We start from the raw sequence: 14,889 nt of genomic DNA on the forward strand, positions 1-14,889 counted from the left end.
GGGATTGCTGCGCGCAGCCGCGGGGTCAGTCCTGCCGCTCCCGAGAGCGCCGAGAGACTGCCTAGCCAGGACAGGGTGTGCGCGGCCCCGTGCCTGCCATCTCCGTCCCCTCTTCCAGGAAGAGGGCCCTGATTTGCAGCCACCGGGCCACCCATCTCACCGGGGCTGTGCACGCTTGGGAATCCCACCACAATGCCTGCAATGTCACAAGCAGAGCCCAGGTGCTGAGTACAGAGGGAGGTTTATTCGAGGTGCAGCAGAGCGAGACAAACACGGCAAGGTGCTTTGGTACTTTCCAGCTGGCTGTTAGCCAGGAGGAGGAACAAAAGCTCTGGCACCTGAGGTGGACCTTTTCTGGCCGCCAGGACATGTCTGCCTGGACCAGATCAAGAGCACGGCTCTACCCAGCCCACTCGCTGCCTGGCCCGTCTCCTGCCCGTCTCAGTCGCTTCCAGTGCCAGCCGGGTTGCGCAGCCGACCAAGCATCTCACAGAGCATCTGGTTGCAGAGTGCAGAGTAGGGGTTGAGAAGCACGAGCTGCTGTCGGGCGAAGGCGCTGCCCAAGCGCGCTGCGCGCTCGAAGTCCTGCCGGGCATCCTCGTCCCGCGCCTGCAGCCGGTGGATGAGGCCGCGCTGCACGAAGCTCTGGCAGGCGGCACGCCCGCAGCCGCGGCTGAGGCGTATGGCAGCGTCCAGGTCCTGCAGAGCACCTGGCAACAAGGGGAGGCATTGGTGGGGGCTGAGGGTACCAGGAGACCACCCGCACCTGCGCCGCTCACCTGCCACGTCTCCGCGCAGGCGTAGGGCTTGGGCCCGGTTATTGTAGCCAGAGGCGCGCTCAGGCAGCAGGTGAATGGCCTCACTGAACCGCTCCAGGGCCGTGCTTAGATCTCCTGACTCAGCCGCAGAAACACCTTGCAGCTCCAGCTCCCGGACTTGATCCAGCAGCTCCAACGGAAAAGCTTCCACTATTGCAGGGTAAATGGGAGACCTTGACTGGGAAGTGGAGGCACCAGGACGACCCACGGGGCCCAGTTGCATTGCCACCCTACATTCCGTGTCCCGGAACAGACACAGGGCAGAGTGCTGATGCCCAGCCTCAGGTAGGCAACTGCTCCCAGCCTGCAGAACCCCCTTCCCTGCCCACCTGCTAGCCCCATGGGGACCCTCCTGGCAATTACAGCAAGAACCTGGCGCAGCATCACTCACCTTCTTCCTGGACTTCCTCTTCATCTAACCCTGGGATATCCCCAAAAGGGGTGCTGGGGTTAAAGATGGTCTGCAGGACGGCCCTGTCGTTTGCTGTGGCCATGCTGTGTCACTGAGGCCTGTGATAAGGCTGTGTGGGCACAAGAAGGCTGCCACAGCCCAGTTAATGTTTACACTGCCGGCCCCACTTCACCCTGCCTCATCCTATTGCAGCCTGGGTGTGAGGCCCCACCGCCTGGCCAGTGCCCCTAACAGCGACCCAAGGTGACCCGCACACGCGGGAGCCGAGGGCTCTGCACTAAACATCCTGTGCAGTCGTTGTTGCTGGCCAGGGGCTCCTATGCTTTGTGAGTGTCCTGGAGAACTAGCAGCTCCTCAGTTCTCAAGAAGAAATGGAGAGAGCCCTCTGCAGCAATAAACTTGACATGTTTATTAATTAAACTATCACTTAAATAAAAAAAAGTGCATAGAAAATAAACATGTTTAAAAACTCCTTTTTTTTTTTTTTTTTACAACTATATACACTTTTTATTTTTACATTCAGTCTTTTGCAGAGCTTTCAGCATTTTTTTAAACTAATAAAGTATTTCCTTCTTCCCTGTGGCAGGGAGTTAACACTGATGTACTTTAGACATGTTTCCTCTTTAAAAAAAAAACCCAAAAAACAACAAAAAACCAGAACCAAAAAAACCAAACAACCAGTAGATTGGAAGAATACAAGAAAAAAAAAAGTTTTGTTATACATGATAAGTTGTCAAGAAATGTATTTCTAGAACATAACCTTTTGCATTTGCAGTTGTTTTTTTTTTTTTTTTTTTTCAGTTTTTTTTTTTTTTTTTTTTTTAAACAATTATTCATCTACCTGTAGTTACTAAAGAGACTGTAAGTTCAATAAAAGAAACACCACAAGTATAGTTCTCGGCTGATAGACGAAGCTACTGTACCTTGTTAAAAAGATACCAGGAAAGCACAGAGCACATTTTTCCCTATATGTAGGTGGTACCCCAACATTCATAACCAAAACAAGAGGAAGGAAAGGAAGAAACCAAGTTGTACGAGTACTGACTGTAACAAGAAAGGCCAGGAAAGGCAGAGCCACCCGCTCCCAGCTTCCAGCCCTGGCTGCCAGTGGGGGAATGAGCAGCAAAGCTTTCCCGGAGCCATGAGCAACTGTAACACAATCCTTATCTATAGTGTTAAAGAGAATTGAAAGCCATGAACCGATACTGAACTAGGCTTCATTACACGGTGCATTACTATATTAGTTCCTATATATATTGTATTTATAGTTATAAAAAAATTTGCAAGTGTTGAGAGTGGACCAGTGTATGGGTGAATGGCATGATTCTGCACAGACCATCCTGCTGAAGAACGTGATATTGCTTTGAAATGAAAGAAAACCAGAAAGAAAAGATACGCAGCCCTTTGCAATGACCCGCTTCTCCTTTAAAAAAAAACATGTCGGTTTGTACAAAAAAACCCCAAAAACGCCCTAAGGTTCCTTTTTTAGTATTTTCAGATACCATGATCTGTGTCAGTCCTTATAAAATATACATTCATACACAGGGAGCTGGGTGCTCCTGGCCAGCCCGGGCTGAGGGCAGGTGGGCTCAGCTGCCCTGGTTGCCCCAGCCCTGCTGCCACTTGCCCCACGGACCCGGGCTGGCCACGGCCGATGCAGCTCCCTGGGGGTACAGACAGTTTCACTGGCCACAGCGGCTCCTGCCCCGAGGCAGCCGCAACGGGAATAGCAGCAAAGCAGGCAGCCCACTGGCTCAGCTGGTCCCGGTGGGAGGAGGTTGCCTGGCACTTGGATCTTGAGGGACTCCTGAGGCACAGCGTTCCCCTCAACCCTCCTTCCCACTTCTCCCCAAGTGGGGTGGCTCTGGGCAGCGCTTCCCAGTGGAACCTCCTCCTGCAGCCAGAAAATTGGGAGGCGGCAGCAGCGCAGGGCCGAGAAAGCGCAGCTGAGCTCTGGGATAAATTCAGGGGCTTTGCCATGGTGAGGGCTATGCCCCCGCCCCATGTCAGAAAGAGAAGGAAAAGGGCGAAGAGCAGCTGTGCCCAGGGCCGCAGGGCCTAGATCCCCTGGGTGGGCACTCTCTGGGCTCCTCAAAGTATGTGCGTTCCCAAAAACTGTCAGTGCATCGAATCATCTCAGTAACAAATGCAGCGTCAATGTGACCTTGCTTTCAACAGTTACCAACAAATTATCCTCACACAGTGCAATAACAAAAGGAAATCGGCAGGTTCCAAACCTCTGAGCGCTGCTTTTTCTTCTCAGGGCAGAAGAAGTAGTCTCAAGACCAGAGAGGTGTAGATGGGGGATGTCCCTCTGAGAGACTTGGGGAGTCAACAGGCACTCCTGGTCCCTTCCCCACCAACTGCCAGTGCCAGTTCAGAGCAGCCCTCGGATACATCAGCTCCGGGAAGAGTGGCTCCTGTAATGACTCCAAGCTAACCACTAGGAAAGCTTAGAAACGCGAGGGCACTTTCTGCTTTCCCTTCTGTGCAGAAAAACCCATCTGCCTTTGAAGGACAGACTGTGGCAGGAGGTGTGTCTCAGACTGGCCTCCCAGCAAAGAGGTACTGAGCGTGAGGCCTCATCCTATCTTGCTTTTCCATTTTAAGCCCTTGCAGGATACCAGCACAGGCAAGGCAGAATCAAACTTTCTGCCTGAGTCACACACTGTCCTCCCACAGAGCCAAACTTATACCATGCTGGGCAGCTCTCTCTCCTGCCCCATCCTTATGGGCAAATAGAGTTTAAGGTCCAGTCAACCCTCCCGGAGACAGTTACTGAAGTCAAAAAGGCAGAACGAGAGTAGAAATCAAATCTAAAGCAACCCCCCCACTCGAGAAAGGCTCAGACTGTGTCCAGCCAGGTATTTCCTAGAACCGTCCTATGAAAATAAAAAAATCATTAAAAAGAGATTCTCTTAAATTAGGATAATACCACTGTAAAAAGCCTCGTCGTAAGTGCTTTCCCCTATGAAGTGCTTCTCGTAGAAAAATATACAAAATATATTTACATTTATAAAACCTTAAATACTAAACTGTAAACAGAACAGAGCAGAATCCAATGTTGTCACTGTCAGGCTTGGGTCTCTCATTTGTCTCTCTCTGGTTTTGCTCTGAGGCACAGGGCAGACCCAATGGGGAGGAGGACTCACACTGCTCCAACCAGGACACCAAGTTGGTGTCCCTCAACTTGCTCAGACCTGGCCTGGTTCCTCATCCACTGCCAATGCCACACGTGTTTCCTATGCATTTTGGGACGCTGCCTGGACGAGGCCAGCTGGCACTTGGCCTTGCCTTTGCAGAGAACTTTGGCTCCATTTTGGTGCCCTTGCTGTGTCTTCTGGGGAACACAACATGACTACACCCAGACAACTGACCATGACAGGCACCTGGCTGCAGGATCACTCTGCTGCCTGCCTCCCCCAGGCCTGGGACACTGTGGCATAGCAAAGCAGAGTGGGTGCCCCCATACCAGTCCTTCCTAGTTCCTGCTCTGCAACCGTGTGGCCAAGGCCAGGGCTGGCTTGCACTCCCCTTTTCTCTCTAGAGAGCTCTGTCTGCTTCCTTGAGACACTGCTGGCTGGCTGCACCAGGAGCTTGCTGGACACGGGAGGAAACCAACTGCTGGAGACAGGACTCAGAGGACCACTTCCCTCCCACATGGCTGCAGAGCAGGAGTGTTGGTAAACCGGAGCCTTTGCTGGCAAAGATTTACAGTGCCCCAACTGTTGGCACAAGCCTGTTTTACCAAAGAATGCCAGGAGTTCCCCAGCTGTCAGGCAGGGATTTCAGAGCAAGATGCCAGCTAAACTCTGCTTGTGTCTAGTTGTGGGCTGCTCTGTTCTGCTCTCCTCATGAGCAGTGAAGCCAGCCCGTCTGCGCCACACAGCCCTGCACAGGCAGCGCACCTATTCCCACTCACACATAGTGTTTTGCAGACATGCAGTCCCAGGGGGCTGCTGGGGAGGCACAGCCCTTCTCCCCAGGAGGCAAGCTCAAATATTGCGCTACCCAACCACTGACTCAGCCCTAGGAAGGAGAGCTCTGGCCAGGAGACAGAGGGGGACACGACCCATGACTGCTGCCCTGTGCCTGAGCTTGGGGTGACCTCCCCTCTCCTCTCCCACTCATTAGCCCCACGCTGAGAAACAAATATGGAGGCGGGGGGAAATGAGAATAGCAAAAACATAACCATGCTGACAATCTTCTCCAGCTGCCCATGTCTGTCACAAGGGTGAGTGTGCACATGTGAGACATGAAGATGTGGACTTGGACAAACACAGCCGCCAGTCTCAGGTCCCTGAGCCTAGTCCATCTTCACTCCTGCTTCTGGCCTCTCTCTCCCATCTGAGTGGCTGGGGAGGGGCTCACTCGATGCTTTGGTTCACCCCAGGCTCTGCAGGGCTCACCTGCAGCTGCTGGAAGTTCTAGTTTAAAAACTTCCTGCACTTCTTGGCGCCGCAGTTACAGGGCAGTTTGTTGCTGGCGTCTTCAATGGGGAACTTATAGTCATAGGTGAGCTCTTCCCCTCGGTAGATTTTGCGCATGGCAAAGATGACAATGTGTTTTTGGCCATCAATGTTGATGACGCGAGAGTAGCAGTTGGGCTCACAGGAGTGGTTGATGAAGCGGGCCGCGTTCCCATGCATGGTGGCATCCACCACCTCGGAGTCGTCAATGCGGAACATGTAGCACCCAATGCCCTACACAGGGAGGACACAGGAGGGTTAGTGCAGGCAGGGCAGCACAGCCATCCCAGCAGACAGCCCAGCTCTGAGGCTGCTCTGAGAGAGTGTCTGCAGCCTCTCTCCACTGGGCCTCACACACTCCCGCCTGAGTGAGTGAGTCCCACATTGACTGAGATTAATCTGAAACCCTGCCCAGACTATAGAAGGAATGAGAAGTGCCTCTAGAGCTCCAACAAGAATGAAAATAACCCAAGAAGTCAGTAAACACAATTTGAGATGTTCCAAACAGAATTTTCATATAGGCCTGTCTTACCTTCACAGCCACTTTCTACCTCTCCCAAACTCTTTAAGAACATCTACAAAAGCCCAAAACTCACCTTACTGTCGTAGTACTTCTCTCGTTTGTCAGTGAGGATGGAGCGAATGACATTGCCTGAATATTCGATCACCATCTCACCTGCATCGATGTTCCTTTTGCAGAACAGACCCCGGCCATGGATAGGAGACCTAAAATGCAACAAGAAAAGCAAATTCTTTCAAACAAGACAAGCGAAGCTCAAGAACACCAGATTGCACAGGCTGCAGAAAACGGGCTGTTTGTGACAAGGACCACTATTGCCAAGGTAAAGCCAGAAAGGAGCAAGTGGTCTGTCCTGAAGATTACCTTTCAAATACATGACTTGGACAGGGAGAAGGAAGAGGGGAAAAAGCCCCAAGCCTGCTTCTCCCCTCAATTTTGCAGTCCAGCTTCATAGAAGGTTTCCAGTTTCCACCTTCCCCTATCCTATGGGCAATGGTACCAGAGCAAAATCATACCTGTAGACACCAACTGCCTCCTTGGAGGTCTTCTTCAAGTGCCGGAAGCGCATGGGCATTGGCAGATCCATACTGGTCGCCCTCCTAGAACAAAGAGGCACTGCTAAGTGACGACCTGTATTTGAGACTCTGTGCCATGTACTATCTGGGGCACTTTCCAAGATCGAGTAATTTATACACTGTGACGCTGCAGCCTACAGAGAGCACAATCAAAATTAATGCAGTGTTTTCATATATATATGTAAAAGATCATTTCCTACCTTTCCTCCTCAAATTCTCATCAGATTGTTACAGATTAGTAAAGAAAAGAAGCATTTGAAAGCAGACTGGTCTGGTGGTCACCTTCAGCTGTCACTTCTCTTGTTTTTGCAGAAGTCACCTCTATGTCTGGCAGTGCTTGACAGCTTTCAATGTTTAAATACCTCTCAAAGCACACAACCCTTAACTAAGCCCAAACTGCTCATTTTAACACCCCAACACCATTTTGCCCTTTGAATCTTTAAGCCCTGCTGCATACCGGGCTGATTTCAGCTGCACTTCTTCCTCTTCCTCGTCATTCGGGTTGTATTCTGGTGGCTGTCGGTGTTTAGACGCCAAGAAATTAAACATATCAAATGCAGATTTCCTGCAATTTAAAGAGACCAAAGGGAGTTTGTTTTACTGACTGAAAATAAATGTGGTTGCCACAACAGTCTGACATGTTTACTGCCTCACATCTTCCCAACTCTGCCTTCTCTAAAAGTCCTGTGTAAAAGTCAGGGTAGACACAGCAGGTTCTTAGAACCTCCAGTTACAGCCCCAGCCAGGAAAGCTTTGTTAAACCAAGCAAAGGGCCACAAAGTGGCACAGGAAAACGTGCAGAATCTGAAGATGCTGAATGGTTGATTTTCATGTGCCAGTTGTTAACATTTAACTGAGAGCTTTAGTGCTGCAGAGATTTGTTGCTGCTGCCCTGCCACAGCATTAGTTACGGAGCCAAAGGGCTGTTAACCCCAATACTGACAAGGCTCACACTTGCCTCAGGTGGACTTCGGCCCGAGCAGAGCCATGTGGGTTCAAAGGAGGTTCATTGGCCTCCTCTGGCTTGTGAAATCTGAACTTGTAATTGTGGCAGTGCTTCGCTCCATACAGTTGCTCTATCAGGAACACAACAGTATCATGGATAATCCCCAACATCCTCAAACCGTTCACACCTAGAAGAGAAATAGAGCACAATAAACACTAAGTATCAGTGCAGACTTAGAGCAGGAAGATACAACAGCTTGTCACAAAGAGCTGGGACAACACACAGCTGTCACAGCAGCACTGTATTAACTATTGCATCCTATGTGACAGCTTCTAATCCTTCCATTTGGGAAGAAATTATCCTCCATAAAGCCCGCAGCAGGTTAACTGCTTACTACCCTTAAGACCCTCACAGAAAGATCTGTTTGCTCTCCCATGTTCTGTGCAGGCTGTTACCTGCAAAGGACAGCTGCTTCAAGCGCGCGTTCGAACGGGCCTCTTGCACCTTGTCAGTCAGTGACTTCCAGGCATCTGCAGCACACACACAGATGACATGGTGACAGGGTATCCAAGCGCTGGGATACTCATATTTAAATAAACTAATTGGAGAATATTAAGTTTCCAACTTTCCACAGGCCATAAATTAAGATCCTTGGATCCAACTGCTTTCATCCTCTTGAAAATTCACATTGGCATAAGGCAGGATGTTCAGCAATAGGTCTGGAGGAAAAGTCTGGACACCCAATACTCCACTGTGTGATCCACAGTGCCTGTTTCTTGACAAACTATGGTTTAACATCATTGGTCAACTGATAAAACAAAATGGGTCAGTGACACATACCACTATATATATATATATAAAATGAGTCACTGAATATATTATGTTGCAAAATAAGAAGAAAAAGAATAGAATCCAGACATCATTATATAACTAGGATTGTTCTAGAGCTGCAAACCAGGAGATTTCTCTTTCTCTTTTTCTTTTTTTTTTTCAATCTATAAATAAAGCAAATAAGAAGTCCTCAGAAGTATTCATTTTACTTCTATTAAGGACAACTAAAATCAGTACAACCAACCAGTACAACCAGTAGAACCAGAACACTGCGCAGTTCTCACCTTCAATGCTTTCTGCGCAGATCTGAAAACCATCATCACTTGAGATCTCAAAAACCAAACCTTTTTTTGGTTTCCTCTCACCAAGACACTCTTTCCTCTTTTGTTCTTGCTGAAGCCAAAACATGAGAGGGGAGCTGAAGGTGCTCTCTTCTTCCTCGAGAACTTTTGAGCCTAGAAAAGACAGAAGGCAGCATGAAGATGGGAATTGGAAAAAATGGTGATTTTTACAGCTGGTGTTCCACGATTTGAAACAACTTACTGACTTCCCTTTTCACCAGCAAAGCCAGCCAAGAAAAAAATTCTAGAGAGTGTTGCAGTAAGAGTGTGAAATCTCAAGTGCTGAAATTCTCACAAACTAAAAACAGAGACAAAACTATTGGTCCAAGATCTAAAAATAGTGAACAAATCTTTCCTCCCCTTATAGCAAGGATGACACAAGGATAACTCTGACTCTTTTCCTGACAGAATGACAAACACAAAAATCCAATCTTCAAACATCACTTTCCCAGCCCTGGAGAACTCCAAGACTAGGTGTTTTTTAAGAAGTGACATACCTGCATTTTCTTGTTCATTTATTGAGTTCTGTGTTGATTGAGGTTCTGGGACCACAGCCAGTTGCCTTGGGAGGGAAGAAGGAGAACATGGAGAAAAAACAGCTAACAACCTGCCTCATTTCCTCACCAACCCTGAGCAGCAGTCTTAGCCAGATACAAGAACCTTTTTCCAGATCAAATGTTCTGACATCAATTCAGTTGGAAATGAACAAACAAAAGGATTCTACTCAGTAGCATTTCTGTTTGCAGCCTCTATCACTCTGTGGGCAGCAGGCTTATTTCACAGTCCGTGACCCACTTTCTACGTCAGCCCCACTCAGGAATAAGGTGTACGCCAACACACAGTCCGACTGCTGAATGAGCATCTCCTCAGGAGGCACTGAGGTTCCCACAACTACATGCAGCTTAAGGCAAAATGGTTCCATATTGCATCTAAATGTGACTGTACATTCCCCACTGAAAGCTCCACAGGCATTTTAACTAGGAATGCCAGACTTCCTGCCTTGTCCATACAAATGGCCTTCAGCTCAAGCAAGCAGAATCACACATCAACTTCTGTTCATCCCTTACCCTGCAGACAGCCCACGTGGATTCTGCAAAGGCTGATCTACACTGGCTGCATCTTGCGCATCTGCCTTCACAGCAGGAGTCCTGGAAGAAAAAGATTTGGGAACATTCAAAATATCTGCCAACCCACGTGTGCCATAAATGAGACTGAAAAGAAGGAATGGATCCACTGGGAGTTGCCACAATGGATTCAGAAGTTCTGCAGAATTACACAAGTAGAAACAACAGCTCCTAACATACAGAGTACCAGATCACACTCCCAGCACCAGATCAGAAGTTGCACTTTGCAATTTGCCTTGACTTGCACAATTTGCTGGAGAAACCAATGCAAGATTTTCTCATACTGTTACAAAACCTCAGGGATAAGCAAAACCAAACTCTCAAACTCTCCTCTTACCCTGTAGCCGAGACCTGGGGTACAGCAACAGCCCCTTTTTCAGGAACGTGAGCCTCAGAAGAACCAGCCCATGAGTGAGAAGTTTTGTGCTTCTTTCCATTCCCTTTGTCTAACAATGGCTGGATGCGTTTGACTTTTGGCTTCATTTTTGTGGCACCCAGCACAGAGCTACTTGCAGACTGCTGACCAGGTGATGGGGAGCCCCCTGGGGATGCTGAATTGGCATGCATCACTGACGAGGAAGCCTTGCTTTGTTCGAGTCCGGTATTTTTTGGAACATCGACCAGTGGCGGAAAGCTTGACAACTGCGTCGTTGGCGAAACTGTGCTAAGGTCCAGCTGGGAGGAGGCAACCCCAGTTTTGTTGGCTAAAAGTTGTGGCATGTGCTGAAGCTGGTATGAGCCTTCTGGGTCAGCAGACGATGGAGCGACTGTCATGCCCATTGTCTGTGCAGAGGGTAGAACACATATGCTTGATGCAGCTGTCATGGCTGCCGTAGATGGAGTTTGAGATCCTCCTAGCTGAGAAAACATCCCAGAACTTGGTGGTAAAGTCATGTGCTGCTCCTGAAGACCAAGGCTTTGCTGACTAGCTTTGATCAGGAGGTTGCTTATCGAACCAAGGTCCCCCAATAATCCAGGGCTTGTTAATGTTACTGAACTTTGTCCCAAAACGTGACCAGGAACTGACCCACCAGTACTAGGGGCTGCCGTGGCCTGCATGGATACGACATTCAGCACTGAGGAACTCGATGTTAGGCCTGATACAGGCCCTGCTGGGAGGTGACTGGCATCTGCACCAATAACGCTGGGAGATGTGCTGACTGCAGTAGTGGTCCCACCTTGCGGAAGTAAAGATGTTTGCTCAAAATACATGACCCCAGACTTTGACCTTTTGATAATATTGGGAACGGTCCTATGGGACGTTGAATTTGCAATGGTTCCCAAATCCAACGGGTGGTTAGAAATGTGGGAAGGAGCAAAATTAATTAAGGTCATGTTGGAGACCATATCAGAAGGAGCTATAGCAGAAGGGGTTCCAGAAGGAGCCAGCTTCTTATTCTTCCGCGACTGCAGACGAGATATGGGCCGTTTTTTGCCCAGGGCAGCAGCTGGTGTAGAAGTGGCAGTACCAAGGTCTGTCCTCTGATTAGCTTCAGACACCAAGAGCTGAGGATCAGGGGGTGGCTGCACCCCAATTAGAAGACCTGGTGAAGGACTGCTGATGTTTGGTGGGAAGCCTGTCTGAGCAGGTGTAGAGAAGGGATGTATATGCTGGTGATGGGACATGGGCAGTAGACCCTTGCTCGTGGGAGGGAATAATGACTGAGATGGAGGCAAGCTCGGATTCAATCCTGTGGTCAATGTAAGCCCACTCCCCATGGGCCCCAGCACTGAAGTGTTGGTTTCCATCACACTCTGTCCAGAACTAACAGAAGGGGTTAACTGTATCTTTTGGGTGACGCCATTGGGAAGAGTTTGGAGGACGTACAGGGGCTGCATGTTTTGATTAACTACCAGAAGTTTTTCTGCGGCTGGCTTGAGGTGGGGTGGTGTTGTCTGCACCGCAGCGTTGGAGATTTGAGAGGGACCAGGACTGTCAGTGGAGTTTGGCACGTACTTCTGGCTCTGGAGGGGAACTGTGGGTGATACCGGCACCTGGATACCCGGAGTCGCGCTGTTTCTTGTTAAATCTTGGTTGCTGGCATGCCCTTGCTCGACAGGGCCACAGGCTGGGCTGGCTATATGCTCTGCATCTATGTGACCCTGGATGAAGTGATCGGGAGTCATGTGTCCCTCGGGGCTTGGGTCTACCCCTGGACTCAGGAGAGCTGCATCGCCTTCCCCTGAGGCAGTTTTTTCTGTGACTGTCACTCTCTTCTCCCCAGACTCTGTGGAAGGCAAGGCAAGCATTGACCTCTCTCCCGAGGAGGAAAGTGAAGACTCCGAAATGACGGCAAGCCTGTTGTGATTTTGGCTGGGCACCGTAGGGCTGCGAGTGGTCAGAACAGAGAGATCAGAAGGAAGCTCCAGTGGCAATTCAAATTGCTCCTCTGCCGAAATGGAGGAAGAAACACTGCTGTCCACTGGTTCGGTGGTGGGCAGCTGCTGGGAGAACACCTCAAACAAACCCATATCCTTGCCACGGTTGCTATCAAGACCTAAACCTTCTCCAAGTGTCAGGAGTTCAGATGATGAGGACTCTGGACTTTCTCCCAAGGCCTGCATAGATGGTGTATTCTTCAGCACAAAGTCCATGATGTCGGAAGGGAGTATGTTCCCACAGTCATCACTGTTGTTATTGTCAGAGTCAGATTTCAGAAGTTCTGTGTTGAAAGTGTCCAGTAAGTTCTTGTCAGCAGGTGTGCTTGCATGAGCCCTGCGGCCCGTTTCCAATGAGCTCAGCTGCGCTTCCAGAGAGTCCTGACCCTGAGCTTTAACCCTGCTCACAGGGTGGCAGTTATCAATCTTCGGGTCAGTTTTGTGGACAGTGGAGCTCTTGGTGACTTGCACTTTCTCACCAGCTTCTTCAGTTCTATCCAGCTTTAAGTTCTCTGTCCCATTCTCTTTGCCACTCCTTTTAGTTACCTGGCTGACTTTTCGGGTTGCTGCCGTGACACTTGTATCACTTTCAGTTCCATCATCCACACCGTCTAGCTGTGAGATTTTTGGAAGATCACACTGCTCCTCCTCCCTGAATAAGCTATGGGATGCGAGCCTCTCCTCTGTGTTTGAGGAAACCACCGTCCTTGTGAAATTGTAGTAGTATAAGTCGTCTTCATCTGATGTGCTTAAGTCATCCGCTCCATCCACTTGTCCTTCTGCAGATCGCTTCCCTCGCTTCTTGCCAGCTGAGTTACTGTAGAAGGGAATGTCTTCCTCTCCATAGGACCTCACACCATACAGAGGAGTTAGTCCAAAGAACATATTGGATCTGGCCCGAGCACTTCTCCTTGGATACCTCCGCTTGTATGAGCCTTCTTCTTGAGCTTTAGCACCATCCTGGAGCATCAAGCTGTTATCTTGAATGGCCAAATTTTCATATGTGTTATTCTGAGATTCCTGTGCTGGTGCTTCATTTGAAATTCCCTGAATTCCAGGGTTCTCTTCCAGGCTTTCTGAAGCTGAGGAGGGCTCTGCCAAAGCAGCCAAGTCTGCCCCTGCAGAATGAGTTTCAGCATCACTTTCCTGCTGTGCATTTTTAGACTGGTTTTCACTTTCCATCTTGAGAGGAGTCAGAGTGACTTTAACAGTGCGTTTCCTGGGTGCCTGTGATTCCTTAGGGGCTGCTTCAGCCTGCACTGCAGACCCTTTAGATGGCCCTTGTGAAGATGGAGACTTCTCACCAGTTTTTTCAGCAGGAATATTATTACATAACCTCTGGCTAATTTGTTCGGTTGCCAAACCCTGATGGCCAAAGTCTGGTTTCAGTTCATCACTGCCTACTGCTTGACTTGTCTCTGTAAGAGATTTCAGGGAATGCTTCTCTTTAAAACTCTCTTTCATTAACTTTTTGCCTTTCTGACGTTTATCTCTGGGGGCAGTAACTACCTGCTCACTTGCTGCAGGAGATCTGTTGTTTACTCCAGCAGCCTTCAAGGTTTTTGCATCCATCTCATCAACCACAGTTGCTTTCTCTGGCTGTAAAGGTTCTATGTTCTGATCTCTGTCTTTCCTTGGGCCTCTCTGATGCAAAGGTGGAAAGGGTATTGCTTCTTTGGAAGAAAATGATCCTGAACACTCTTGAAAGGTTCCTATTTTATTAATTTCTGTGCCTGATGAACTCGTTGGCTGAGTGGACACTTTGGAGCTTCCTCCAGAAACAAAAGTACGAGACGAATAATCTGGGTCCTTTGAGGTTTTAATTTTCTCTCCCTTAGAAAGTGCACCTTTGGGTACTAAATCTGAACTGCTGGAATGTTTCCCTTCTGTAGATTGCAATGCATCCAGCTGGTAAGTTTTATTTCCAGTTGTAGCCACTGTTTTCTGGGAGCCTGAACTGGTAGAGCAACTTTGAACTGGAGCACTTGGAGGACCTGTGCTCACTGACCCCACAAAGCGATCAGTACTTTTGACAGTTGGTTCGTATTCTGAAGAGGCCCCCACGCTGGAAATTGAAAACACACTGTGCCTGGAGTAAGTGCTCCCAGCTCTTGTAGGGGAAATCATCCGGAGTTTTGACTGTTGCTGTGACAAAGAAGAGGTGCTGTGTCTCCGAGAACCAATGCTCTTAAGTCCTGAGGATAGCAAAGGATCTCCTACTGTCACTATTTCATGGGTCACTGGGGTAGGACTTCCTAAGAAACAAAGGCCAGAAAGACTGTCAGGTGATCTTAAACCTTCAAAATGAATGCACATCCAATTCCTTCATACAAAACACAAGAAATCAGAACCCAGCAAAACTTTTCAGCTGAACAATATCAACACATGGTAGTGATACTTTAAACAGGTGTTAAAAACCTGACACTGTCAACCAGGATTCAGAAAGTTTGTATCTCAGGGTTTGGTATCTCAAC

General features: G+C 48.9%; 2 protein-coding genes across 5 annotated transcripts in view; both read right to left on the minus strand.

Moving 5' to 3' along the window:
• Positions 1-224: 224 nt before the first annotated feature.
• TTC36 (tetratricopeptide repeat domain 36) lies at positions 225-1,394 on the minus strand. The gene is made up of 3 exons (XM_083878009.1): positions 1,210-1,394; positions 780-968; positions 225-710 (listed from the first exon to the last, which is right to left on the minus strand). The coding sequence occupies exons 1-3, from the start codon at positions 1,310-1,312 to the stop codon at positions 442-444; spliced, it is 561 nt and encodes a 186-aa protein (XP_083734135.1). The 5' UTR covers positions 1,313-1,394; the 3' UTR covers positions 225-441.
• A 4,260-nt stretch (positions 1,395-5,654) lies between these two features.
• Positions 5,655-14,889, minus strand: part of KMT2A (lysine methyltransferase 2A) — a gene marked incomplete at its 5' end in the record, with an annotated part of 38,296 nt that continues 29,061 nt past the window's right edge. For all 4 annotated transcript variants that reach the window (XM_083878005.1, XM_083878006.1, XM_083878007.1 and 1 more), the window contains 10 exons: positions 5,655-5,933; positions 6,296-6,425; positions 6,735-6,818; positions 7,252-7,359; positions 7,753-7,927; positions 8,196-8,270; positions 8,856-9,026; positions 9,410-9,474; positions 9,980-10,060; positions 10,374-14,670. In XM_083878005.1, the coding sequence (XP_083734131.1) occupies positions 5,658-5,933; positions 6,296-6,425; positions 6,735-6,818; positions 7,252-7,359; positions 7,753-7,927; positions 8,196-8,270; positions 8,856-9,026; positions 9,410-9,474; positions 9,980-10,060; positions 10,374-14,670 (5,462 nt within the window). In that variant the 3' untranslated portion in view covers positions 5,655-5,657. The remainder of the gene's footprint in view (positions 5,934-6,295; positions 6,426-6,734; positions 6,819-7,251; positions 7,360-7,752; positions 7,928-8,195; positions 8,271-8,855; positions 9,027-9,409; positions 9,475-9,979; positions 10,061-10,373; positions 14,671-14,889) is intronic.

The sequence above is a fragment of the Zosterops lateralis genome, assembly GCF_965231275.1.
Source record: "Zosterops lateralis genome assembly, chromosome: 25".
NCBI classification, from domain to species: domain Eukaryota; kingdom Metazoa; phylum Chordata; class Aves; order Passeriformes; family Zosteropidae; genus Zosterops; species Zosterops lateralis.

Bases quoted from the DNA above. Each gene is read 5' to 3' on its own strand.
- TTC36 (XM_083878009.1), bottom strand. From the start codon at position 1,312: ATGGCCACAGCAAACGACAGGGCCGTCCTGCAGACCATCTTTAACCCC. The intron at 969-1,209 runs GTGAGTGATGCT...ACCCTGCAATAG, and splicing joins AGAGGAAGTCCAGGAAGAAG to TGGAAGCTTTTCCGTTGGAG. The intron at 711-779 runs GTGAGCGGCGCA...CCTTGTTGCCAG, and splicing joins CCTGCGCGGAGACGTGGCAG to GTGCTCTGCAGGACCTGGAC.